Source organism: Podarcis tiliguerta (assembly GCF_965153285.1).
Source record: "Podarcis tiliguerta genome assembly, chromosome: Z".
NCBI lineage: Eukaryota > Metazoa > Chordata > Lepidosauria > Squamata > Lacertidae > Podarcis > Podarcis tiliguerta.
In genome coordinates, this window is record NC_139553.1 from 18,354,505 (window position 1) to 18,379,473 (window position 24,969).

Below are 24,969 nucleotides of genomic sequence, written 5' to 3' on the forward strand. Positions count from 1 at the left end.
AATTGGCTGGGTTTGTTGGGGGCGGGGCCATTGTCTTCACCCTCTTGCAAGACTTACCTTTCTTTTCTTTTCCCTGCAGAGTGGAGCAACGTGGCTTGGCTGGCTGATGGGCAAAGGCAAGAACGAAGCTCACCTCCCTGATGATAAGAACAAATCGGTAGGTCTACCCTGAATCCCAGTGGTTGTGAGTCCTTAACTGAACATCTGCACAGCCTGCCTGGTTTGCCTCCTAACCAGTTCCTATGTGTTCTCCTAGATTGTCTGGGATGAAAAGAAACAGCGGTGGGTCAACTTGGATGAACCGGAGGAAGAGGTAAATACTGGGCAGAGCTGCAGTTCCCAGAGTTCCCTGTAAAAGAGGGATTGGCTGTTCAACCATTTTGGAAGCTGTAGCTTTGCTAAGCAACCCTTGGCACCCTGAATGAATTCACAAAATTATTCAGGAGAAGCCGTGACTGTCCAAAGTGGTATCACAGTGCATGATGTGAATGTGACAGATAGTCTGGGGTCAAGCAAAGAGCAGAGTTTAGTTCGTTTCCTTTCCTAATGCACCTGCCCCAGGAGGTGGCCTTGGTTTCAAGGGTCTGTTTTCCTCCTACTTCCAGAGCAAGCCACCACCTCCACCTCCTTCAGGGTTCCCTCAGGTCCCTCAAGCAGTTCCCTCTGGATCAGGAGGACCTCCCAACAGCTCCGTAAACATATTCTCCAGGAAAGCAGGTAACTGTTCGGGTGTGAGCTGTGTTCTGGGCATTAACAGCATGTACAATAGACATGTTTGTTTGTTTCGGTCCTTGGCAGAGGATTCCATCTTTGCCAGTCATTACAGATGCAAGAAGCTGCATGTCAGGTCTGTTACCCTTACGCAAAATTATGTGCGAAACAAATAATTACTAGGCAGGGATTAGGCAGAGAAGTGTGTGTGTGTAATTATTATTTGACAACTATTAACAATAACCCACAGAACTACAGTATTTCCTATTTAAAATACCTTGCATACCTCAAAACCTACTTGAATCTGCTCTCAGAGTAGGCAGTTACTTTCCTGACAATAATGTATAAGGGGCAACCAGTTTTCCCAGATTTTATTTCCATATTCACTTGCAATTCTTGCTCTTGGATAAGCAGTTATTTTTTGCCATTATGACCAAAGGCCAGGTTTTTTAAAAAAACAAAACAAAAAACTTTGTTAGTTGTTTTTTCAATATAAAGTGAGTAGTTTTAAAAACAGTTTAAAACAACAACACAGGAATTGAAAGTAATACAGCAAAGGTGGCTTCCTAACATCAAGGGGCAGGGAGTTCCACGGGGTAGGTGCTGCCACACTGAAGAATTGGTTCTTTGCAAGTGTGGAATGACCATTACATGGCTATTCTACTGGCACGTGTTGTTCTCCGCACTTCACACTCCCAGCGTTAGTGAGCTTGAATCCAGCTGTCCTGCTTAGAGTAACTGAAAATTCATTTATTTATTTAATTTATATGCCACCTTTTCCTCCAAGGAGCTCAAGGCAGTGTATATAGTTCTCTTCCTTCTCTGTTTTAATCCTTACTACATTAGATTGATAGGTAGTGACTGTGACCCACGGCCACACCTATTGAGCTTTATAGCCAAGTGGGGATTCAAACCCTAGTCTCTCCCAGGCCCTAATCCAACACTTAACTGTTACATCATGCTGGCTCTCTGTGAATGAATGGACCTAAGTTAATAATGTCCATTAGTTTTAATGGGTTTGCTTGGACCCTTGCTAATGTGATTATGACTATTTTTGGAGGGTGCTCTTGCTTCCTGGTTGCCCTCACCCACCCACTCCCTGATCTCTACCTTCAGACTCCATCACTGCATGGTGATAAGCTTTCCTCCTTGCCTCTTTCCAGCAGGAAGCAGAGCCCGGTATGTCGACATCCTGAACCCTGGTGGGGCCAAGTCACCCAGTGGTGGTGCTGCGCCCCCTGCTCCATCAGACCTCTTTGCTCCCCTGGCCCCCATGCCCATCGCAGCAAACCTCTTCGTCCCAAACTCAGGTGAGTCGAGCCTGGAGAGGCCTCTCCCTGCCCCAGCCCACCTCCTCTGCCTCCCTCACTTCCTCTTGTATAACTGTTTGAGGGCCAGTCTTATTCCTCTTGTTTGGCCTCTTTCTTGTTCTTTAAGGAAAGGAGGAAATAAAAGTGTCATGAGTTTTCACAGTCTTCATGGGAACTGCCATTTGGTGGGTGGATTCGCCAGCAGCTATAAGTATTTCTCGCTCTCTTTAGGTGCCTTGGGTTTTATAATAATAATTTTTAAAAGTGGGATTTGAAGGTTGAACTAGATGACCCTTGGGGTTCCCTTCCAGCCCTACAGTTCTCTGGTTCTTCCTTGAAATTTGAAATTTCCTTTACCAGTTGACTTGATGTTTGAACAGCCAGCACTAGAGAATATATTCCCCGATTGATCAATAGATCTAAAAGAGTAAAAGCCAAGGTGCTAAATAAACATGAGTTTCTACAACATAAAAATGAAAATACTAAAAAACATATTTAGAGTAGAGTATACAATATGAAGCAAACAATCTTTTATGGCTTCGTAACTCTGAAATGTAGACACCGTGTAGAACATCCCATTAACAAACAGCAATTAGTCTCCCCACCCCTATTCAATTTAGAGGGTGAAACTTTTTATCGCAGACAGCTGTTTTCTGGCAAATCATGGAAAGCTCTAAAGTGCAGAGGTGGCTAATTTGTTTCCCTCCAAACAACGTTGGACTCAAACTCTCATCAGCCCCTGAGTCAGCATGGCTGATAATCATGGATGATGGGAGTTGTAGTCCAGCAGCAGGTGGAAGATCTACTTGCTAGTCCCACCTACTCTCAGGGGCAAAGAGGAGTTATCCTTTGCTTGTGGTCTTTTCTCCTTGGAAAATGGGCTGCTCAGTCTTGGCCTCTCCCATGCGCACCTTTGGGTGCAACCACCCTGTCTGAAGAGATGCAAAGCTTGTTTTGTGTACTAACTTGGGGTGTCCCTCCTGCAGTTCCAGAGGATCAGCTGCCTTTGGAGGAGAAAGGGGCGGGAGGGCAGCTGGTGCCAGGAAGCCAGAGCAACCCTGGAATGGCTGCAGAACCCTCAGTAAGTTGGATTTGCAGTGTTAACATGTTCTCAGAGAATATTAAGACTGCCTGTGGCTACTAACTTGATGGATATGTTCTGCCTCCAATGCTGGAGGGGCAGTGTGCCTCTGAATCAGACCACACATGTGGGGGCAGTGCTGCTGTTGTGCTCAGGTCCTTCCTGTGGCATAATAGGCATCTGGTTTGCCACTGGGAGAACAGGAGGCTGGACCAGATGGGCCCGCTTTGGCCTGATCCAGCATGTCGCTTATAAGTCTTTAGGAGGTTACACAACCCTTGTTGGGGACTGATATGGATTTGTCCCATAGCAGGATTTCTGTTTTAAGAAAAGAATTTCGTAAAATACCTATTTTTTTCAAAAGCCTATTGATCTTTGGATTGTTGGTAGCATTTTGCTGGGCCTTTAGGGTCCCATTCCCTGGTTTGTTCTGCCACCTAATTCTGCTTCTTTGTTTTTCTCCCTGGAGTACTTAAATTCTGCCGTGTTGCCACCTGGCTCTGAGCTCCCTGCCTCCAACCCAGAGGACTCCCAGCCTGGAGAGGTAGGTCTGCATGGCCAAATGGGTGGGCGGGGGGACTTCTACAGGCAAGTCCTAAACCCTTAGATAAAGGGACAGCAGCAGCAGGTAACTGAGTCATGAGCAGATTTGCCCCTGAAGTTTCGTGTTACCTCCAAAATCAGAACCAGGAGTAGTTGGCAGAGGCTTTTCAGATCTGTTTTGGCATTTGGAGGTAGTCATCTTCTGAAATCCAGTTGCTGGAAATGACAGGAAGGGAGAGTGTTCTTGTGCTCAAATCCTGCTCTTGAACTTCTCTTTGGGGCATCTGGGTGGCCACTGTGTGAACAGGAGGCTGGACTAAATGCCACGCCTTTGGTCTGTTCCAGCAGGCTGTTCTTTCAGGCTGGGCAGGGGGTGGGCGTGGGGGGTGCTAATTGAACAGGTCTCTGCATAAAAGAACAGAGGAGTCTGCCTTATCATTGGCTCAGTATTGTCTTCACTGACTGGCAGTGACTCTGCATGGTTTTCATACAAGGAGGGACATTTCCAGCCCTGCCAGGAGAGGCCATGGGGGCCTGTACCTGGGACCTTCTGCATGAAAAGCAGTTGCTCTGCCATTGAGCTGTGGCCTTTCCCCACAGGAAGGAGGTTGTGGAGGAAGTTTCTTTTTTTATGTGAAAAAGCAGGGTGGTAGATTCTCCTCTTTCCCCCTCTGTGCATGTGTGTGGTTTATCATACTAAATGCCATGCAGATGCATAACCGTAACCCCACTAGATTTACAAATCGTAGGCAGGCACCATTACCAGCTGCATCTTGGGTGTGTTTAACCAAAGAAGTTACTCTCCTGCCTTTTTATTTTTTATTTCTGCAGTTTAAGCTAACTTACCTCCTTTTGTAATTCATATCATTTAACCATTGGTGCTGGAAGGTCCTTTCTCCACCCCATTTATTGAAAATAGGAGAACAGAGAGCTTGAGGCAGAAGCCTGCATGATGACTTTTTGATTCCCTTTTTTTGTGTGTGTTGTTGTGTGTGTGTGTATGTGTGTGTTTTTGCTGTTTTGTAGCTTTCGCGCTCTAGCTCAATGAGCTCATTATCACGTGAAGTAAGCCAGCATTTTAATCAGGTACATTTGGCTGGCCATCCTTCCTTAACCCTGGCTCTCTCCCTCTTTGAGTTCTCTCTTCATCCTCCCTACCCTCCATCTCTCTCTCCCCCCCCCCCTTTTATGTTTGCTTTACTTTTTAATACACATCTTCTCCTACCTGCATTTCATGGGACTAACATGAGGCCACAAAGATGAAGAATTCCTCCTTGCCTTTAGAGAGTCACAGTTGTGATCCAAGTTTAGCTGGGCTCCTTCCTCTCTTAGTAATCCTTCCCTTTGAGAATTTTGACTGCATTGGACATTCCACCTCTTTCTGTGGGGGACGGACACAACTTACTTAGTCTTTGCTGGAAGAAATAACTCAGGACTGAGAGCTGGATTTATTCCAGTCCTCAAAATATGGTGGTAACCCCCCCCCCCATATTTATTTGTTGGAATTCTTGGACCAGCGTTGAACTACAGCTTAAAGGGAAGGCTGATTTAGACAGTGTTTGATATGAATATTCAGGGCATTGTACTTCAAACAGGAAAAGCATAAAGATAAACATGATGAATCTTTAAAGCTTAACACAAAGAACATTGAAACCAATGCAACAAAGACTCAAGAGCAGCATTGAAGAACCCAGCAAATTAAACTCTTCTCATGTCAAACACTCAGATATGAGTTTTTACTGCCCTTCAAATACTATTGCAGTGGCTTCCTCTAACCTTGGTGCCTTCCAGAAGTTGCTGGACTACAACTTCCATGGTCCCTAACAGTGGGTGGGCGTGATGGCAGTTGTAGTCCTACAACCTCTGAAGTGGAGTTAGCACCATAATGCTGAAGGCTACTGTACAAGGGGAGTGATACTTGGGAACCTGGAACACGTGCCATCCCCAAGTGGACATGTTGCTGTTCTGCTTAAAAATAATTCTCTCTCTCTGAAAGTCCTTGTTTCCCTGGGCAAAAGAGGGAATGTGGCAGACCAAGGTTTTTACAGCCACTGCATGGTGGTGCATCAGATGTACCAAAAGCACTCTGGTCTCTGTGTGATGCTTTGCAGGGGAGGTGTTGACCTGAGGAGAGCCAGGCTGGAGGTTCCGCCCACAGGGCCAAGACGTCACTAGCCGCCTCTGTGTGGTGGTTTGTTTCGAAAATTTATAAACAGAACAGGCACTGTTACAGGTGCCACATAATACCCATTTCCCATTTGTAAGAACTTGGATCTCCTAGTCAGGTAGCACCAATGCACTTTGAAACCTCCTGCCTATTGATGTCAGACCTTTCCTGTACTCTTTTCAGCACTTGCTAAAACATTCTTGTTTAGATGAGCCTGCCCAGATGTTTAGAAAGTTGATGCAAGTTTTAATCTGTTTTAAGTCTACTGCTATTTTTACGTTTTTGAAATTCCTAAATTGTTACTGTAAATTCTTCTTAGTGTCAATTTTATTCTTTTGTTTTATTTAATTTTTGGTAAACCGCTTTGAGGTTTTCCTTTTGGATGTGAGGGCACGATCTGGCTGCGACATCTGTCACCCCATTTGGTCACCAGCGTTTTCTTTTTACATTTGAGAGGTGTATAATTTTTATGAAACAAGCAAATGGGTCTGGATAGTCTTGCTGAAGCAGAAAGGTTTTCAGCAGGTATCTAAAGCAATAGAGCAAGAGGGCGCCTTCCTAACACCAATAAGCAGGGAGTTCCAGAGTTCCTACCACACTAAAAGACTGAATTTTCACAAATGTAGAATGGACGCTGTGGTGCTTTTAACAGCGCAATTTCTGGAGATCGAAATGATCTGATAATCGATCTGTCTGGGTTAAGGCCTTTTACATTTGGAGGAGCCTCCAAAGCAGGTTTTCTTCATCTGGGCCTCTTAGCCTTTAAAATGCAAGGACCGCAGAAGTCTTTCCCCCAGCTCTGTGAGGGAGAAGCCAAATGCTTCTTATACTTTTGTGGGGGGTGGGGGGCTCCTCTGATAACATGAATTGGGGCGAGTCCACCATGCGGTTCTCAAGCAAGGCATAAGCCTCACTAATGCAGGTTGCTGGCTGGTGCTTCCTCAAGCAACTGGCCACCATTAACCCCTTCTGCTCTTCCTCCCGCATGCCCCAAGCAAGCAAGTCATTTTGGGTCTGTGCATGTGCCTTGGTTTGGCGATGACCCTGCACCCTGCTGCTGCTGTTGACAATGTGGGAAACTTCTTGAAGCGCTGGGGGGGGGGGCAAGAATGCGTGGGTTTAGCTCCTTTTGTGTGTGTGTCTTGTGTGTTTCCATCCATGTATAACAACAAACTTCTGTTGCTCTGCACCTACTTGGGGGCGCTGGCGGTGTTATGCAACCTCTTCCTTCCATCTGTCAAGTGCACAAAATGAACTTGGTAAGAAACGGTGATGCCTCTTTTTGTTTGCATCTCACTAATGGAAAGCTCTCCTTCTCCACTGCAGCCACCTTCAGGAGGACCCCCAGCCGGCACAGTCCAGTTTTACAACCCTTCCCAGTTTGTGCAGGTAACGTTGTTCATTCCTGGAAGCACACAAAAAACACATGTACATGCCCCCTGGTAAGGGAGATCATCCCTCTTCTGCCCATTCTACAGATGGGAGTTATGAGGGTCACAGAGGAGTTGTTGCAAAAACATCCCATAATTTACATCCTGAGCAAAGCCTATATTCTTTTGGGGGTGGGGTGAGTAAATGGTCAAGAGCAGGGAGTGGCGGGAAACCTTTGGGCCTCCAGATGTTGCTGGACTACAGCTTGCCTAAGTTGGCTTGGCAAATTCTCCCTAGGTGTTGCGAGTTGGTGTCCTGCAACATTTGGAGGAACCACTGACCAGGAGACATTTCTTTGTGTCTCACCTCAGCCCACAGGTTTGCTTGGGGGATGCTTTTGCAAAAGCCTTTCAGCTTTGGGGATTCAGGTTGATTTGGCAAAGAATTCCAGATGCTTTGCATTTTGAGTTTATCTATTCAACTTGGAGTCAAAGGGAAGTAGTGTTCCCATACATTTATGAAAATGTCCCTGGTATGAACTGCCCTGAGACATACGAGTATAGGGCGCTGTACAAAATTAATAAATAAAAAAAATGTTCTGTTTGTGGGTTGTTGATTTTTTTTCTTCTCTTGTGTAGGTAGAAATTGGATTCAGCTTTGTTTTTTCTTGTCTTTTTCCAGTCTGCTGCAGCTTCAGGAAACTCAAGACATGGCAGAATTGGACAGAGAAAATACCCCACCTTAAAATAGCATCCAGCAAGTCTGTCACCTGGGCCCGTCACACATGAATTTACAAAGAATTTCTCAAAATCCCATGCCACGTACAGAATCTGTCCTCTCTCATATTGAGGGGAAGATTCGTTTTGGTGGCTTTCCCCACTGAGACTCTTGACTTGCATCAGTCATCAAATGCACCCCGTTACGTAAAAGCCAGCTGGAGTGTTCTAACTCCAGAGAGAGACAAATCCCCAGTAATGAAATGGCTACTTTCTGCTGCAAGAATCAAAAGAGAGGTGGGGAGAGGGCTGTCCTCCCCCCCACCCTTTGGCTGACTTTGATTGGAATCCATATATTCTTCAGTGGTTTCTGAATGCTTTAGGAAAGGGGAGCTCTTTCCCAATATTTAGGGGGATATTTGTCACCTTTAACACTGCAGTTTGTGGCCTTACAGGGCTTGGGGCACAGTTTTATGCATATAAAACCACCAGCCTGCATTTGTTGCTTATCCTGAAGCATTTAAGAGATATTTGGCTGGGATTTTTCTTGACATATTGACCTTTCTCCCACAATACACCTCCTCCCTTTGAGTGGGAGGCAGGAAACATAGCTCATCCAAATAGATATATGTATAATGAATTAAAAAAGGAAAAAGGAAAACTGTGATTTGTAATTAAAAATTAATTGGAAGTGGATTTTCTCTAGTATGTATGTAGTTTGTGTTTAGGCTCCTTCTGCAGCCACTGTATAGTTAAAAAAACAAACAACTCCCAGAAGCTCTTTATATGGTAGATGATGCTCTTCTCTCTCTGGCGATTCCTCTTGAAGTGCAATATATCTCTCTCTTTCTCTCTCTCTCAAACCCTTGGTTATAAATCTCTAAATTAATGCAGTAATGGTTTAAAGGTTGTTCTTTAAGTGGGGGAGGGTCTTTCTCTTTACTTCATGATCAGGATCACTGTGGTATTCTATTAAATCAAGCAGATTTTGATTCAGCCAACCTTCCCTTTGAAGTAGGCCACACTCACACCCTCTTAAGCTTGACAGAACCCCAACAGGAGGGAGACTTAAATATTTATTTATGTGCTGGGTTAAGATTTGCTCTGGTAGTGATGGAGCCAATTCACTCACCCACCACAACCAATCATGCTGAAGAGATGAAAGAGATGTTTAGTTGGAGGCACTGTTATGCAGCTCCTTCCTCCTGCACCGTGTCCAGAAAGGAGTGGGAAGTGAATGGACTCCTGGGCACTCACTTGTGGGGTGCCTCAGGTTTCTGTCCTCTCCCCCATGCTTTTTAACACTGAAACCACTGGTAGAGATCATCAGGGGGTTTGAGCTAGATGCTCACCAATATGTGGATAATACCCAGCTTTAGCTCCTGTTTAAATCGGAACCAATGAAGGTGGTAAACATACTATATGGGTGTCCAGAGGCAGTTGGGGGATGGATGGCGGCTAATGGATTGAGGTTGAGTTTTCACAAGACAGATGTACTGTTTCTGGGGGACAGAGGGTGGGCAGGTGCAGGGAATTCCCTGGTTCTGAATGGGGTAACTCGACTCCTTAGACCAGGTGTGCAGCCTGGGAGTCATTTTGGACTCACTGCTGTCCATTGAGGCATAGATCAACACTGTCCAGGGCAGCTATCTTATCAACTCCATCTGGTACACAGGCTGAGACCCTATCTGCCTGCACACTGTCTCGCCAGAGTGGTACATGCTCTGGTTTTCTCCCGCTTGGACTACTGCAATGTGCTGTATGGGGTGGCTACCTTTGAAGGTGATTCGGAAGCTACAACTAATCCAGAATACGGCTGCCAGACTGGTGATGGGGAGCAGCTTCTGGGGCCATATAACACTGGTCCCAAATTATATCTACATTGGCTCCCAGTACGTTTCCGAGCACAATTCAAAGTGTTGGTGCTTTAAAGCCCTAAACGGCTTTGTCCCTGCATACCTGAAGGGGCATCTCCACCTCCATCATTCAGCCCAGACACTGAGATCCAGCTCTGAGGGCTTTCTGGTGGTTCCCTCACTGCGAGAAGTGAGGCTAGAGGGAACCAGGAAGAGGGCCTTCTCAGCAGTGGCACCCTCCCTCTGGAATGCTCTTCCATCAGATGTCAAAGAAATAAACAATTATCTGACTTTTAGACGACATCTGAAGGCTGCCCTCTATAGGGAATTTTAAATGTTTGATCTTAATTGTGTTTTAATTTGTTGGAAGCCACCCAGAGTGGCTGGGGTAACCCAGTCAGATGGGCAGCATATAAATAAATCATGATTATTATTACTGATTTATTAATATTGACTGGAGTGTTTATGGGTTAAATCCACATATTTGGAATCTGGAAAGCCTTAAATATGTGAAGAAGGGATTACTTGTGTTCAGGAGGAATTGTTAACGATCCACATTCAAGAGCCCTGGACTTTTTGCTGACAGTGTGATGATGGCTGCTTCTTTTTTTACCTTCCAAGTCTTCTCAAATACTTGTGCCCCACTGGCCATTCTTCCCTTTCTGTGCAGCTGTCTCTGATTCTGTGTCTTTTCATGTGGACCCGCCAAAACATGTTCTCAGCTCAAGAGGTTTTCCTTGGCACAGAGAGCCTTCTCCCTGTCCTCTCTAAATGTTAGAATCAACACACTGTACATTCTTTAAAAAATAAAATATTTTGTGCTCTGAAGCACGTTTCACAATTTACTTGGCTTGTGGTTATTGGGGGGTCATGCAGAAGAACTGGGGTTCTCAAAGTATATCTCTTCCAAAGGGGAGGGGCTGGTCACAACAACAGAAGAACCTATCATGCGCCACAGTAGAACCATAGGCATCTCCCCCTCAGCACCATGTTTTAAATAATGCTAATAAAAAAAACTGGAAAACTAGGACTGCCATCTGCTCAGAGCAGACCTACTGAAATCAATACACTGCCGTTAGTTGTGTCCAATCAGGTTCAGTGGGTCTGCTCTTGAGTAGAAGCTAACAGTGGATACAGCCAGCTGGAGTGTGTGGCTTTCTTAGCCTTACCTACCTTACAGGGTCATTGTGAAGATCAAAGTGGGAGAATTGGAACATAAATGTAGTAAATGAGTAAAACTGAATTTGAGAGGAGCAGGGGGAGAGCTGTGGTCCTTCAGGTGTTATTGGACTACAACTCCCATGACGCCTGGCCATTGGATGTGTTCTCAGGGGCTGATAGGAGCTGTTGTTTCTAAGATAGAAAGGCAGTATCCATTTATTTTAAAGTAGTAAAAGCCCTCGTCGTCGTGGTCCGTGGTGGGGAAGACACCCCCTCCAGGACACCTCTACAGGTGTTTCGGAACTCCAACTCCCGTCATGCCCTGCCATTGGCCGCACTCGCAGGGGCTGATGGGAATTGGAGTCCCCGCCGCTAGGCCCATCTCTGAGGCGGCGGTTCCGAGGACGACTCGAGCTTCTAGCTCCCCTCGCGGGGTGAGGCGGCTGGGAGGAGCAGCAGGGAGGCCCCGCAGGAGGAGGCAGAGGAGGGCAGCGGCGACGAGAGGCCGGGGAGGAAAGCGGCCTGGCCTCATTCAGAGGGTTGCAGGTTTGGGGGTGCTGATGGAGGCGGGGGGTGGGACTGAAGGGAAGAGGATGCGGGTGGGGGCTTGTCCCGGGACAGGGTGTCTCAACGCACGTTGTGTGTGTATACGCATGTTACTGTGTTACATATTATTACTGTGAATAATATGCATGGAAACGGTTTGAATCGCACCTTCATCGGCTGCTTTAATACAAATGATATTTTTTGTTGGTTAATCACAATGACATATATATTATCTTGGTTACAAACCGCAATTCTAAAAGGGATCCAGCGGAAACTTTGGTAGAGTTCTATTTCGTGCTTACATGCAGTGGTGTGTGTGTGTGTGGTTGTATGAAATACTGTATCACAGCAGCATTTTATTTTTTAGGTCAATATAAATGTATAAACACACACTGCAGAATAGTGGACACGACTAACTTAGTTCCATTAACCTCTAGTGGGTCCGCTCTACTCTCTAGTATAACTTAGCTGGGTAGCTGCTTAAATATCCTATTGAAACTCACAGTGTATGCTAAAGTTTTTACAGTTTCAAAACAGGCCCTTGTTCTGCAGGCATCCCTCCTTTTGAGCTCTGGATCACTGCCTTGACAAAGGCCTTAGGACAGAGCCATCAGCCACTGCTGCTTAGCGTTCTTGTGCCTACAGAGGCAGCTGCTATTCCCATTTTATAGACAGGGCTAAAGAGGCTAAGCAAGAGCGGCTGTAAAAGAAGCAGGTCTTGAATCCAGTCCTGTCTACTTCCCAAACACTGGGCCACATTGACTGCCAACCTCATGTTTCTTGATTCAAGCAATCCCTGAGAAACCTGCTGTGGAAAGAGGTGTGTTGGCTGAGTCAAACTGTTTGCTTGTAGCTATGGGTCCTTGCAGCTTCTCTGGGAAACGGAGGGGCGTGACTAAGCCTTAGAGTGGCAGCACCTTTCCGGAGCTTTAGACTTGAACAGCTGCTGCCAGGCAGATTCTGTGTACACAAACACTGTCACTGCTCATGACGGTATTCCCACACAGTTGCAGGCTGTGGAAATAAAGCACCCCTGAATCAACTGATGCACCCTCATCCCAGGTTCCTGACTTGCGAGTCAGTCTCAGCTGGCCACCTGTCAAATAGGAGTGACCTGGCTAATCAATAATATATTTAAATTATTTGTTTGTTACATCTTTGTCCTGCCTAAAGGGAGCCCAGAATGTCATATTCACAGTCCAACACGATAACAACATAAAACACCAAAAGCACTCCTATAAAGGTAAAGGTACCCCTGCCCGTACGGGCCAGTCTTGACAGACTCTAGGGTTGTGCGCCCATCTCACTCAAGAGGCCGGGGGCCAGCACTGTCCGGAGACACTTCCGGGTCACGTGGCCAGCATGACATCGCTGCTCTGGCGGGCCAGAGCCGCCCACGGAAACGCCGTTTACCTTCCCGCTAGTAAGCGGTCCCTATTTATCTACTTGCACTTATGGGTGCTTTCGAACTGCTAGGTTGGCAGGCGCTGGGACCGAACAACGGGATCGCACCCCGCCGCGGGGATTCGAACCACCAACCTTTCGATCGGCAAGCCCTAGGCGCTGAGGCTTTTACCCACAGCGCCACCCACGTCCCACCGAAACACCAAATAAAACACCAATAAAACACCAAAAGCACTCCTATAAAAACTAATAAAAAACAATTATTCTAGAAAGCAGAGATCCTATGTGGAGGTTGGGAGCTTCAGGTGGGAAGCCTTTAATAATGCCTGGAGATCTTGGCTAATCTTTTTAAAATAAATAAATAAATACAAAATACATTATTGTTGTTGTTATTTTATTCTTAGGTGGATCCCAGCAATGCATCTTCATATTCAGGCTACGGGCCTTCCGTTCCTGACACTGGTGTCCTGACTGGGGTTCTTTTCCCACTCAGGAAAACATGCATTAGGCTGTTGCCTTGACTTCCGCATAGATGGGATATCCAATGGATTTTCCTAGGGGACAATGGAGCACACACCAAACCCTGAGGACAAAGTACCACAAAACATACCACCCAAGGAGGCTGCTCGGGCTGCCAGACAGGAGGCGGGTGACAACGTGGATTTCCTCTCCAAGCACCAGCAAGAAATCCAGGCTTCCTTTTTCAACAACGCTTTGGAAAGCCATCTAGAAGGGTTCCAGGCCCACACGGAGCTCAGGTCATTCACCCCAAAGCCTCCCCGCAAGCCCCCAAGACTTGAGCGAACTTCTTCTCTCGATGAACTGATCTGGCGGAGGAGGAGGCTCTTCAGGATGAGCCGAGACAGCTTGGTGGATCGCTCTGAGATGGGCTCCTCCAACGGATCCCTCCAAGGGGAGAATCCTCTGGGACAGATGGCAGCCTCCACAAGCAATTCGCACTGTGACCAGGAATCCCTCTGTGGCTTGCAGCAAGCTTCGGAGGCGCCCCCCACCAGGCAAGGCAACTTGCATGGGAAGCTGTCTAGAGTGATGCCCACCCATCCTCCGCCCCCTCTGGAGCTTGATGGCTCCTTCCCTTCTCTGAGGACAACTAATAGGATCGACCCAGATTGGGCGGATTACAGGCTTTGCTCCCAGAGTGCCTTTCCAAGGGCAGGCAGCAGCTGGAGTGACACTAGGCTCCACAGCCGCGGGATGGTTTGTGACAACTGCTCCACCACCTCCATGAAGTCCACTTTCAGTCTCTTGACCCCCATCCGCGTCAGGGATGTGCGGAACAGGTAGGGTCCTTGTAGCGTGGGGGGAGGTCAAGAGGGGGAGTCATGAGGAGCATTCCTCCACAAGTACACTTATGCTAATTCTCACTGAGTGCTCAGTGAGCTGGGGACGGAATTTTCTGTTGGAATAAAAAATCCCTGAGGTTGTCCCAGGGAAAGACTTAGGAACAGGAGTTAGCAGGAATCTGATAACCCATTCTCATCTCTTTCTTGAAAGGGCCCCTTAGATTTTCAAAATATATTTGATTTAAACTTTTAGTTCATTTGCCCTCATCTTTTTATTTCCCATAGCTTATGAATATAAATACACACAAAAAGAAATAAATAGCACTAAGAAGCACAACTTGTTTGAAGAAAGGAATGAAGGGGGGGGAGCAAATAAATAGAAGTACATAATATATTTTACAGGATTCCCAGTAGTATTTATGATTCAGCATCCTGCTATATTTTGTTACACCAGTACATAATAGAAGGGCACTACCTTTCAACTAGGTAATTCCCCACCTGCCTGCCTGCCTTCCCTGACTCTCATAGGATGTTTCCCAAACTCTGTTTTTGTTTTGTTTTTCATTTCCCAAGGAAGAAAGAATGAGGAAAGCAATCTGGGATAGCGGATTGTGGCATTACAGTTGTCCAGGTGACAGCCTTGGCCAGCAAGGCCCCGGCTCCACTTAGACTGACATGCCAGCCAGCGCCTTGAGGGTGCAGATCTGGCCACAGTGACACATGCTTGAGTTACATCTTACAGTTTGATTTACTGCTGCATATTCTCAATGGGACTCTCTTGGAGGAGTTTGGTCTTGAATGCAGTGAACAGGTTATGTGTTGGGTTTTAGGAGTGTATTCCTTCACTATCTCAGTGGCCTCATCAGCTGTTGTTCTGTTTCCAGACCCATCTTTCAAGCACAAGAGTGCAGGGTGTGGCACAGTACACCTCCACCTGTATACAAACCCCACCCAAGCAGGACATTAGTGCTGTTGCATCACTGGGCAGTTTTCACTTCGGCCTCAAATGAAGCAAATTTATAATTATTTTTTAAAAAGAAATAACAATGCACTATCTTTCCCTACAGAAGTTATTTGGAAGGCAGCCTTTTGGCGACTGGTGCACTGCTGGGAGCAGAGGAATTGAACCGGTATTTTCCTGACCGGAACATTGGCATCTTTGTTGCCACCTGGAATATGCAGGGCCAAAAGGTGAGGGAAGAAGAGGGCTGGCCGGGGGCTTTGCCTGGTGATTGGCCTTTGACCCAGGGAGCCTGGCCAAGTCAAGAATACTTATTTGGAAAGGGCTATCATAGCTCAATGGCAGAGTACCTGCTTTGCATGCATAAAGTCCCAGGTTCCATCTCCAGCGGCATCTTCAGGCAGGACTGGGAATGTCTCATCAGAAACGCTGCAGAGCCGCTACTGCCATTCATTGTAGACAATACTGAGTTAGATGGACTGACTCAGTATCAAGCGGCTTCTTATGTTTCTATGCATAGTTGTCTCCAAAATTGTCTGGGAAGCCTCTTCCTCCCTCTGTCATGCACATCCTGCAAATCTGGTCACAATAACAGCTTTGCCCACATACAGCAAGCAAGATGGCAGAGTAGATCATTCCTGCTCACATCCCTTGTGACATTTTACATGTGCCACTTAAGAAGTGTAGACGTTCCCTGGTGGTGCCACTTTATGATTCCTGTTTTGAACTTGTTTTATACCTTTATGGAAACTTTATTGGAAGCACACCTGGAGTGCATGATGTGTGTCTGTAAACCTAAAGAACTCTATTGGTTTAATGAACCTGCATGGGATTGATTTGTGGTCAGCTTGCTGGTTACATCCCCTTAACCTGTTGGCGCTTGTGTCCTTGAGAGTCCATTCCTTCTCCTTACCTCTCACCCTCCCACTTAAGTACTCACCTAGAGTTTGGAAAAGTCTTCCTTGTCTTGCAGGAACTTCCTGAGGTGTTGGATGATTTCCTGCTGCCGCCAGGCCCTGACTTTGCCCAGGACATGTATGTGATAGGGATCCAAGAAGGCTGCCCAGATAGGTATGGAAACCAAGAGAAGCTGGCTTTGGCCTCGTAACGACCACCCACTGCACAGAGGGTGGTTTGCCTGCAAGGGGTCAAAGTCTGTAGCTGAGCACTGCCACGTGACCTCAAGCAGGGCAATGCTCCCCTTGTAGAGTATAGCCAGTACAGACCTCCTGCTGCCTGATGCAAGTGTACCCTGTTTCTTCAGTTTGGATCATTGTCAGTGTCAGAAATAAGGGCCCCGGGGCTCCTGGGAGGCAGGAGGCCTTTGCCTCGCCTCTGTTGTGGGCGGAGCGGAGAGTTCCTTGCAAGGATTCAGAAGTCTGGGGTTGCATCCAGTAGTAGTCCTACTCAGAGTAGATGCATTTAAGCTGATGGACATGGCTAACTGTCAGGGCTTGAGTCAGGCGTAGGTCAGTAACAAACAAAAAAACAAATCACCTGAGGCCAGTGAAGTTAAATGTTTATTCAAGGAAACCAGCCACAGAGCTCAGGCTTAGTGGTCTCAGCAACATTTCCTAGGAGGTCTTGCCCAGTGAAGCAGTTGCAAGGACTAAAGTTTCCTGCCTTCCCACCCCTCTCTAAGACTTCTTCTCTCCAGAGTTTTCCCCACGCAGTCACAAACTGCGTCTGCACACAACTAATCACTGCTCTTTTCATTTCTCTGTGCATTCTCAAAGACTGGGTGAGGGGAGCTGGTCGCAGCAGGAGGCGGAGATTCCCTGTATTCTTCAGCAGCCTCTTGACCCCTCTCCTCTCCAGCATCTGCTTAAGCCTCAGTCTGAACTGCCCTCTGCCACAGCCTGTTCCTGCTCACTAAACCCTCCACCTCTCCTACTGCGGACACCTCCTCCTTCCAGCCTGCTCCTTCTCCCTCTGACCACTCATCATAGTCTCAGCACAAATCCTTGGCTCTGAGCCTTCCTCCCTTAGGGGTTCCCTAAGGGGTTCCCCAGCTGTTGCCTCCCACCACTCCTCTGCATCCAGCCAGTCCATGACACTAACTTACGTTCATTTATTTCAGTGGGTCTGCTCTGAGTAGGACTTAGCTGGGTACAACCTAAATCTGGGGGCACTGCTGAGGATTCCCTGCACTTTTTAGAACAGTGTCAGACACCCCATGTCATGTAAATGAGCCTGACACTTGTCACTAGCAAGCCTTTTTGAAACATGTCTGGTGGAGTTCAAGGCTGGGTGAGGAGAAGCTCGCGCAACAGGTTTCCTTTCCTTTGCTTCCCCCTGCCAGGCGTGAGTGGGAGATCCGCTTGCAGGAGACGCTGGGCCCCCATTACGTCATGCTCTATGCGGCATCTCACGGTGTGCTCTACATGTCAGTTTTCCTGCGGAGGGACCTCATCTGGTTCTGCTCAGGTGGGGCTTGCCAATTGGGTGGTCTTTGAAAAAAGTTTTAAGTCATTTATGGATTGAATTTCTTATAGTTGATCTTGAATATGTAGTTTTAGTATTTTTGTTGCTTTGCATTTTTTTTAATTTAAACATATTTTTAATTAAAGGTTTCTTGGTTTACAAAAGTACCGTATTTTTCGCCCTATAGGACGCACTTTTTCCCCTCAAAAAATGAAGGGGGAATGTGTGTGCGTCCTTATGGGGTGAATGCAGGCTTCGCGCACCTCTCCGCAAGCAGCGGGAGCCCAGCGCTGGGCTCCCGCTACTTGCGGAGAGTTGCCTGCATGCTGAAGCCTGCGATCGCTGAGCTCAGTGCATCCAGGCTTCACGGACCTCTCAGCAAGCAGCGGGAGCCAGCGCTGGGCTCCCACGGCTTGCAGAGAGCTGCCTGTTTGGGGGCTGGGGTCGGGGGAAGCTCGGGCTTCGCCCGCCCCAGCCCCGCGCCTGGGGGGCAAATAATTTTTCCCCTTTATTTCCCCCCAAAAAAACTAGGTGTGCCTTATGGGACGGTGCGTCCTATAGGGCAAAAAATACGGTATGTGCAATGTCTCTTTTTTCAGGTTACATTTTCTACAGATCAGTTTCATTTGATGAGACATTAGTGTTATATTAGGAAGAAAAGGGGGAAAGAGGTGAAGGGGGGAATGGGTGAGGGGAGTGGGGGTGGGTGGCAATGCTTCTACTTAGTGTATAGGTGGGGTTTTGTGTCAGCGTCAGTTTTGTGGGTTCTCGTTACTATTTGTTTGTGTTCCTTTGGTGGCAAGAGAGGCTGGGGTTGGCCTAGGGTGTGGTTGTTTGTTTGTGATTGGCCATGGTGAACTTTGTTTTCATGTGTGAGTGGGGTGGGTGGGTGTTTTTGCATCAAGTTAACCATATTGATTTGTATGCTATTGGTGGATTCTTGTCGTCTTGTTGGGCTGTGTATGTGATAAAGGGGAGCCATACCGGGGTGAAGGTGTTTTCTTCTATTTGTCCCCGTATCAGTTTCAGTTTATTAGTTAGTTTTTCGTTGCTTTGCATTGTTAAGCTGCTTTGATTATTACTTGGATAGAAAAGCAAGGTATAAGTATTAAATCTAATCAAGCTGGATTTAAATTTATTTAGGGACAGTATTTATTTATTTATTTATCCTTTAGGGGTCAAGGCAGCTTCCAGCAAATTAAAATAAACCATACATAATATTTTCTCATTCTTACTATGTTTCACAGAATAGGACAAAAAGAGAGAAAAATGTGCAGATAATATATTACTCTTTTTAAAGTAACATTAATAATAAACAGGGTCTTAATGTCTTCTCCAAACTTCTAATTCCAAACCAAAATTAAAATTGCTCTTTTTTTCAATAATTCATACAGAATATTTCCCCATGCATGGTTACAATAAATTAATTTATATTATACATTACTGCTATATCCCAAATCCTAGAAAACCATTCCGAAGTAGGGACTGGAAGATAGGAGAGAGAGAAACTAGCCATTTATAATCAATCTAATTTTAAAAATGCCCATAAAACTGCAATATCCAACAGAATTAAAATGACTCAAACCCAGGGGTCGGTTGTTACTGTTTTTCTTCAATGTGATGAAATCTGCACCAATATAAGCAGAAGCTTCAACTTTCCTTGGAAGGAAAGTCCCTTGTTTAGCCACCACCACTGGCCTGTGATCTTGGTTTATGCCAGAGGTCAGGGTTGGCCACGAGTTGGGTGCATCACCTGTGACAGGCATTCTCTCCCTCCTTCCTTCCAGAGGTGGAATATGCCACCGTGACAACTCGCATTGTGTCTCAGATCAAGACCAAGGGGGCCCTTGGAGTTTGCTTCACCTTCTTCGGCACTTCCTTCCTCTTCATTACCTCCCACTTCACGTGTGAGTATCTCCCCAGGCCCCCATCCCCATATAAGCAGCAGATGGGGCAAGGAACACTGCTGCCCCTTCTTTCCAGGATCAATGGTTTGAATGGGACTTGTCACCAACATCTCATTTCAAGAGCAGGCTCTAAAATGAACCATGCAGATCAGGCTGGGTATTTCTGGAATATGGGACTGTGTGTCTGTGAGAGAGAGACGGAAGCAGAGGAAAGGCACTTGACCAGATGTTTTCCTCCAAGTCTTAGATTACATAGAGCTTCTCTATGGGGTGGAGAAATTAATGTACTATCCTCTGTTGGCATTTCTGGGCTTTGTCCCTCTCCCCAGTCTTTGTCCTTTTCCCATTTTTCTGTTGCTGGATGTCTGTATTTGTATGTGTGGCATTTCTGGATCCTTGGATAGTCTGTTTTGAGGAAAATCTTGCTTAACATGCTTGGTGGTGCTGACTGCTAAATTGGGCTGCCTTGACTCAGCCTTGTGGACCACACCTCATCCTGCCCAGGACCTGTGCAGTACAGCTGGGTTTCAAAACAGAATCCATCGCCTCTTCTCCATCTCTTGATAATTAATTGCCAGAGCAAGCTACCCATGAACTCTGTCCCCTGTTTCCTGTTTTCAAGAGGCCTTGCATTAAGCAGACTGTCTTTTCTTTTTCAGCTGGAGATGGCAAAGTGTACGAGAGGGTCCTGGACTACAACAAAACCATCCAGGCTCTTACACTTCCAAAAAACATTCCAGATACCAACCCCTATCGCTCCAGCCCTTGTGAGTAGCTTGATGTCTGGAAGAAAGGCCCTTTTTTGTTGTGTGAAATACTTGCAATTTTGTAATGAGCTGCTCCTTCCCAGTAAATGTAAACCACCATGGAAAACTTGGTTCTAAAAAATATGCTGATTTACCTCTCCAAATCAGTGGTCTAGCCCTCATGTGGTTAATGGTAAACACAGTTAACACAAGCCAAAGTGAATGTTTTTGAACTCCTCCTTCCAGCTGCAAGGCAGAGCCTGAAATTTGCTGGAGTTCGTCCTGCTAATGCATGTCATGCTAAACCACAGTTTAGTGTGACGTAGAGGAACTGCCAATTACCACCAATGGCTTTCCACTAACTAGAGGCTGAACCTTCTAATCTGCTGCCCTCCTGTGCAGGGAAGGAGGAGGAAGTCCACAATCTTCAGAGAGATTGAAAACCTCATCAGTTATAATTTCTTTTCCTTTGGCCCAGTAAACATAAGAGAATGTATTTAGGCCACCATAAAGCCCTTGAAGAAGGGAGCTCCAGAGTTAAGCTGCTGAGGAGGCATCCCCCTTAATTTAGAATGTTAACAGTGGCAGTACTTAGCAGTTTATTTACGTGCTTCTTGAAGGTCAAGGCTTGTGACAATCTCATCAAACTCCTGCATCTCACAATTTGGTTGCTGAGCTTCTGCATCTTGGATCTTCAGCTGAAATAGGGTCATGGTAAGATTCCTCACCTAATCCCAGCTCCCTTTCATTTGGCTCTGCAGCAGACGTCACAACCCACTTTGACAATGTATTTTGGTTTGGGGACTTTAATTTCCGCCTGAACGAGAATCGGGAAGTGGTGGAGCAGATCCTTAGCCAAGGGCTGGAAGCGGACATGTCTAAGTTGCTACAGCATGACCAGTTGATTAAGGAAATGGCCAGTGGTAAGGAGAATATCACAGCCATGTTTCCATCCCAAAACTAAAGCTTGATTCAGCCCTGATGAAGCCATGAGGAAAGTTGACTCTTTGTGTCCTTCCCTCCCACAGGATCAATTTTCAAGGGGTTCCAAGAGGCTCCCATTCTTTTCCGCCCTTCCTACAAGTTTGATGTTGGGCAGGACTCCTACGATACTACCTCGAAGCAGAGGACACCATCGTACACGGTAAGAACTTCTACATGAGCAGCAGACAGCATCTCACCTGGAAACTTCAGGAAGAATGATATTGTGCCTTGGTGGGAAAGAAGTACAGCACTTGCCACTGAGTGTCTTTTATGCTTGTGAAAAGGAAAGTGCCCTTGGAAGAGAGCTGGCTGTTTCTCTGCTGTAGCGATTAACTCACCTTTCCCCTCTTTGACCGTTGGATTTCTCAGGATCGTGTGATCTACCGGAGCCGTCACAAGGATGACATTCAAGCTGTGAAATACTCTTCCTGCCTTGGGATCAAAACGTCAGACCACCGGCCTGTATATGGGTTATTTCGTGTCAAAGTGAGACCTGGAAGAGACAAGTTAGTATTGACACTTTGCGTCATGGTGGCCTTTGGCATGAATCTGATGGAGGGCTGGAGATGAGGGGTAGGTACTAAGCAGCCTCCAAGAGAGAGCAGACTGGTAGCACTTGTTCCCCTGCTGTAGGGAACCACATTGGCACAGGAATTGCGTCATGGGCAGGCAGCACAGGTCTTGCAGACTAGTCCCCAGAGAGGGATGTGTGGTCTAATTCAGTAAAAAGTCTTTATTTTGACAGTAGCATGATTAACCAGAGTGGCTGGGGCAACCCAGTTGTATGGGTGGGATATAAGTAATACATTATTGTTATTATTATTATTATTATTATTATTATTATTATTATTATTATACTCTCAACCCCTCTCATCCTACTCAGCCACTGGGGCTGGTGGAAGTCATAGTCCAGCAGCATCTGGAGGTTCCCCACACCTGGCATGGATATCCCTTGACAGCAAGGATGGGGAAACAGAGACCCTCTGGATGTTGCTGAATAATACTCCCCACCATCAGCACCAGCATCTTCCTTGAGCCTTGACAATGCTGGCTACTGGGGTTGCTGGGAATTAAGAGTTCAACAAGTGTTGGAGATGCCAGGCAGGTCCCAGAGTCCTGCTTTTATGGCTTGTGAAGATGCAGCTTCCTCCACCTGCATGTTACTTCCCACCTAAATGCTGCCTTGTCTCTTTCCAGCATCCCACTGGCTGCTGGCCTGTTTGATCGAGAACTCTACTTGATTGGCATCAGGCGACGTATCACCAGGGAACTTCAGAGGAAGCAAGCACTCAAGGACCAAAAAGCCAGTGCCGTCTGTTCTGTTTCCTGACCTCAAAGGGACATCCAAAGAGGGCTTTTCTGAGCTGGGCACAAGAGGAGCTTCTGACTCCTCCCCACAATGAAAGGGCCTGTGCAGGAAAAGCGCCAGCATCTGTCGCTTGGGGCCTCCTGCCATCAGGTCTTTGAAACTGCCTTGTCACTGCTGTGCCTGGAAACATGGAAGGAATGCTCTTGAGGTTGACAGTGACTGGCTCTTTGTAGACACTTGATCACAAGAAGGCAACAAACTTGTCCAGTGGAGCTGGGGGGAGACTTTCCTAGACTGAGATGCTCCCTTGTCTCATTGATGCCGTTTTGGGAAACTTGTTGCCTGAAAAAGGGTCATGGGCATCCTTTTTGTGTTTCAAGACCATGTGCTCACATCTTGGTTTTCATCAGGTGCCTCTGGGGACCAGCTCTGGGAACATTCTGCATCTGTATTTTTACTCCATTCGTTCCCTGCCACCAAGAAGCTGAATATGCAGAAACATTTGAGCATGCTGCTAGCTTCATTTGCCCCCCAAAACACATTGTTTTCTCAATTCCAGAAAGAACAAAGTCCCCATCTGGGACAGGCACATTTATTTTTGAAGTAGGAAGTGCCAGGGAGAGTGCTGATGGCATGTTGCAACTCATGGGAAGGGCCTCGGATATCTTCCCTCATTCCCAGACCTGGACGTAGATTAGTAGTATTAAGAAATAGAAGGCTTTCTGGTTTCATTGAACCAAGAACCTTTGTTGCTTGTCTCTTCCCAGCTGGCTACAAAAATCAGTATTCTTTGTGGCAAGACCAAATTTTGACTTGTCAACAGGTGCAAAGCAGGGCCGCAGGCATGTTGGAGTTTTGGGTTTACCCTTCCACCATTTGGTTGCTTGTTATTGCTCTGGACTGCATTTGTGTCCATAATTTAATAAACCAAGAGCTGGATTTCTAAAAACTTATTTCAAATGTGTCAAGCTTTCCTTCCTCTTCAGCTGCAGTTTGCATTGTTGTTTTACCATCAAACATCCTCACAAAGCAAACAGAAGACATCCCATCAGGTTAGGATAAGCTTTCAGTCATTTTGAAAAGGCAGGACCCCACCCCTAAATGTTGTGACATATTAAACTCTGCTCAGAGTAAATAATGCAAAAGGAAATTAATATGATTCCATGTTGGAGTAGGAGCTTGTTTAATAGGTTGAATTTTGTGACTCATGGCAAATTTCACACCTATAAATGCCCCAAAGATGCAGGAATCTCTCCTGTTCATCACTGTTGTGCTGTAATGGGTTTGGGATGGGGGGGTAGTGACTGGTTTGAGATGCCCCTCTTTCACAGGGGTTAAAACCTGGCTTCCATGTGTCAGGGGCCACCAATCTTTTAAAAATTAAGAATCCTGATGTGTCTCTGTGGATCTACCAGTCACTATCAGCCATGATGGCAGTGTACTGCCTCCGTTTTCAGCCACTTCCTGCCTAAACCGTTTTTCAGAAACCACAGGACGGGAGAATGCTGTTGTTGTACTCAGGTCCTGTTTGTAGGATTCCCATCGGGGCATCTGCTTGACCAATGTGAGAACTGGATGCTGGATTAGATAATCCATTGGCCTGATCCAGCAAGGCTCTTTTGTTCATGATGGGGCATTGCAAGCATACTTGAAGCTACCACTGGCTAAGCTGCTGTAACTCTATAGAGGCAGAGGAAAAGGCTGGCCATGGGTAAGTGGGCAGTAGGTGAGGAAAAGAATCCCATTCTTCAGATAGCCCAAATATTCGCCTGAGGCTTCCAGTCACTGTTAAGCACTTTACTCTTTCTGCCTAAGTGAAAGACCATAATAGTGGCATATACTTCTACACAAGTACTGTAGTAAGTATGTACTTCTACACCACTCTGTTTGTTACCCAGCTGAGGGACCACCTCTTAAATAAAACATAGAACCAAGGAAATTAATTCAAGTCCAGGAGGGACACAGCATTGATTGTAGCTATTGCAATAGGCTAGAACTCCCAGTTAAGAAGTCTGCCATGAGGAGCATCAGAACAAGGGCTTTTTGGCAGCACACAAAGAGCCACAAAATATCTAAACATTCTTAAAACATAAACATCCTTCTACATACATCAGGAAAGGTTACGGGTCATGAGAAGTAAAAAAAAAAAAAACACAAAAAAATCACGCATGGCTCCATATCAGTATCTTCACCCTTGCAATCACCTTGGAGTGGCCCAAATGTGGCCAGGCCATTGGTCTCAAATGTCATGCTTCTATCACTGCTGCTCTGGCAACCAGGCCTTTGGGCTATTGACATGCCTTCCTTGTATCTCACTTCCCTTCTACTTTCTCCCAAGAAGCTTCAAGGATAGCTGGTTTCACAGTCCAGAACGAACTCATGATAGAACAACATCCTGGAGGGCCATCTGTGCCACCTTGATAGATAGGGAACCTCACACAGAAATCAAACCTTTTCCTTTGTACATT

The 24,969-nt window shown here is 46.3% G+C and overlaps 2 protein-coding genes across 17 annotated transcripts in view; both read left to right on the forward strand.

Moving 5' to 3' along the window:
- Positions 1–10,596, forward strand: part of SEC16A (SEC16 homolog A, endoplasmic reticulum export factor) — a 39,202-nt gene extending 28,606 nt beyond the window's left edge. For 5 of the 14 annotated variants that reach the window (XM_083423274.1, XM_083423267.1, XM_083423275.1 and 2 more), the window contains 9 exons: positions 80–157; positions 257–313; positions 606–717; positions 1,875–2,021; positions 3,008–3,102; positions 3,572–3,646; positions 4,672–4,731; positions 7,139–7,201; positions 7,865–10,596. In XM_083423274.1, coding sequence (XP_083279400.1) covers positions 80–157; positions 257–313; positions 606–717; positions 1,875–2,021; positions 3,008–3,102; positions 3,572–3,646; positions 4,672–4,731; positions 7,139–7,201; positions 7,865–7,933 — 756 coding nt within the window. In that variant the 3' untranslated portion in view covers positions 7,934–10,596. The remainder of the gene's footprint in view (positions 1–79; positions 158–256; positions 314–605; positions 718–1,874; positions 2,022–3,007; positions 3,103–3,571; positions 3,647–4,671; positions 4,732–7,138; positions 7,202–7,864) is intronic. The other 9 variants (XM_083423279.1, XM_083423269.1, XM_083423278.1 and 6 more) reach the window with 3 other exon arrangements.
- A 688-nt stretch (positions 10,597–11,284) lies between these two features.
- INPP5E (inositol polyphosphate-5-phosphatase E) lies at positions 11,285–23,454 on the forward strand. Of its 3 annotated transcripts, none has more exons than XM_083423239.1 (11): positions 11,285–11,462; positions 13,271–14,167; positions 15,238–15,361; positions 16,105–16,202; positions 17,434–17,558; positions 19,343–19,462; positions 20,122–20,229; positions 20,970–21,131; positions 21,237–21,352; positions 21,562–21,698; positions 22,390–23,454. In XM_083423239.1, exons 2-11 carry the CDS (start codon positions 13,431–13,433, stop codon positions 22,520–22,522), a joined length of 1,860 nt encoding a protein of 619 aa, XP_083279365.1. In that variant the 5' UTR covers positions 11,285–11,462; positions 13,271–13,430; the 3' UTR covers positions 22,523–23,454. The 3 variants fall into 3 exon arrangements, with proteins under 3 accessions (XP_083279365.1, XP_083279367.1, XP_083279366.1); XM_083423241.1 differs by having other exon boundaries at positions 11,303–11,462; positions 20,973–21,131; XM_083423240.1 differs by having other exon boundaries at positions 11,343–12,691; positions 13,099–14,167.
- The last annotated feature ends 1,515 nt before the right edge of the window (positions 23,455–24,969 follow it).

Coding starts and splice junctions, on each gene's coding strand:
- INPP5E (XM_083423239.1), top strand. CDS start 13,431: ATGGAGCACACACCAAACCCTGAGGACAAAGTACCACAAAACATACCA. Junction 17,559..19,342: donor CCTCATCTGGTTCTGCTCAG/GTGGGGCTTGCC, acceptor CCTTCCTTCCAG/AGGTGGAATATGCCACCGTG. Junction 21,699..22,389: donor GTGAGACCTGGAAGAGACAA/GTTAGTATTGAC, acceptor GTCTCTTTCCAG/CATCCCACTGGCTGCTGGCC.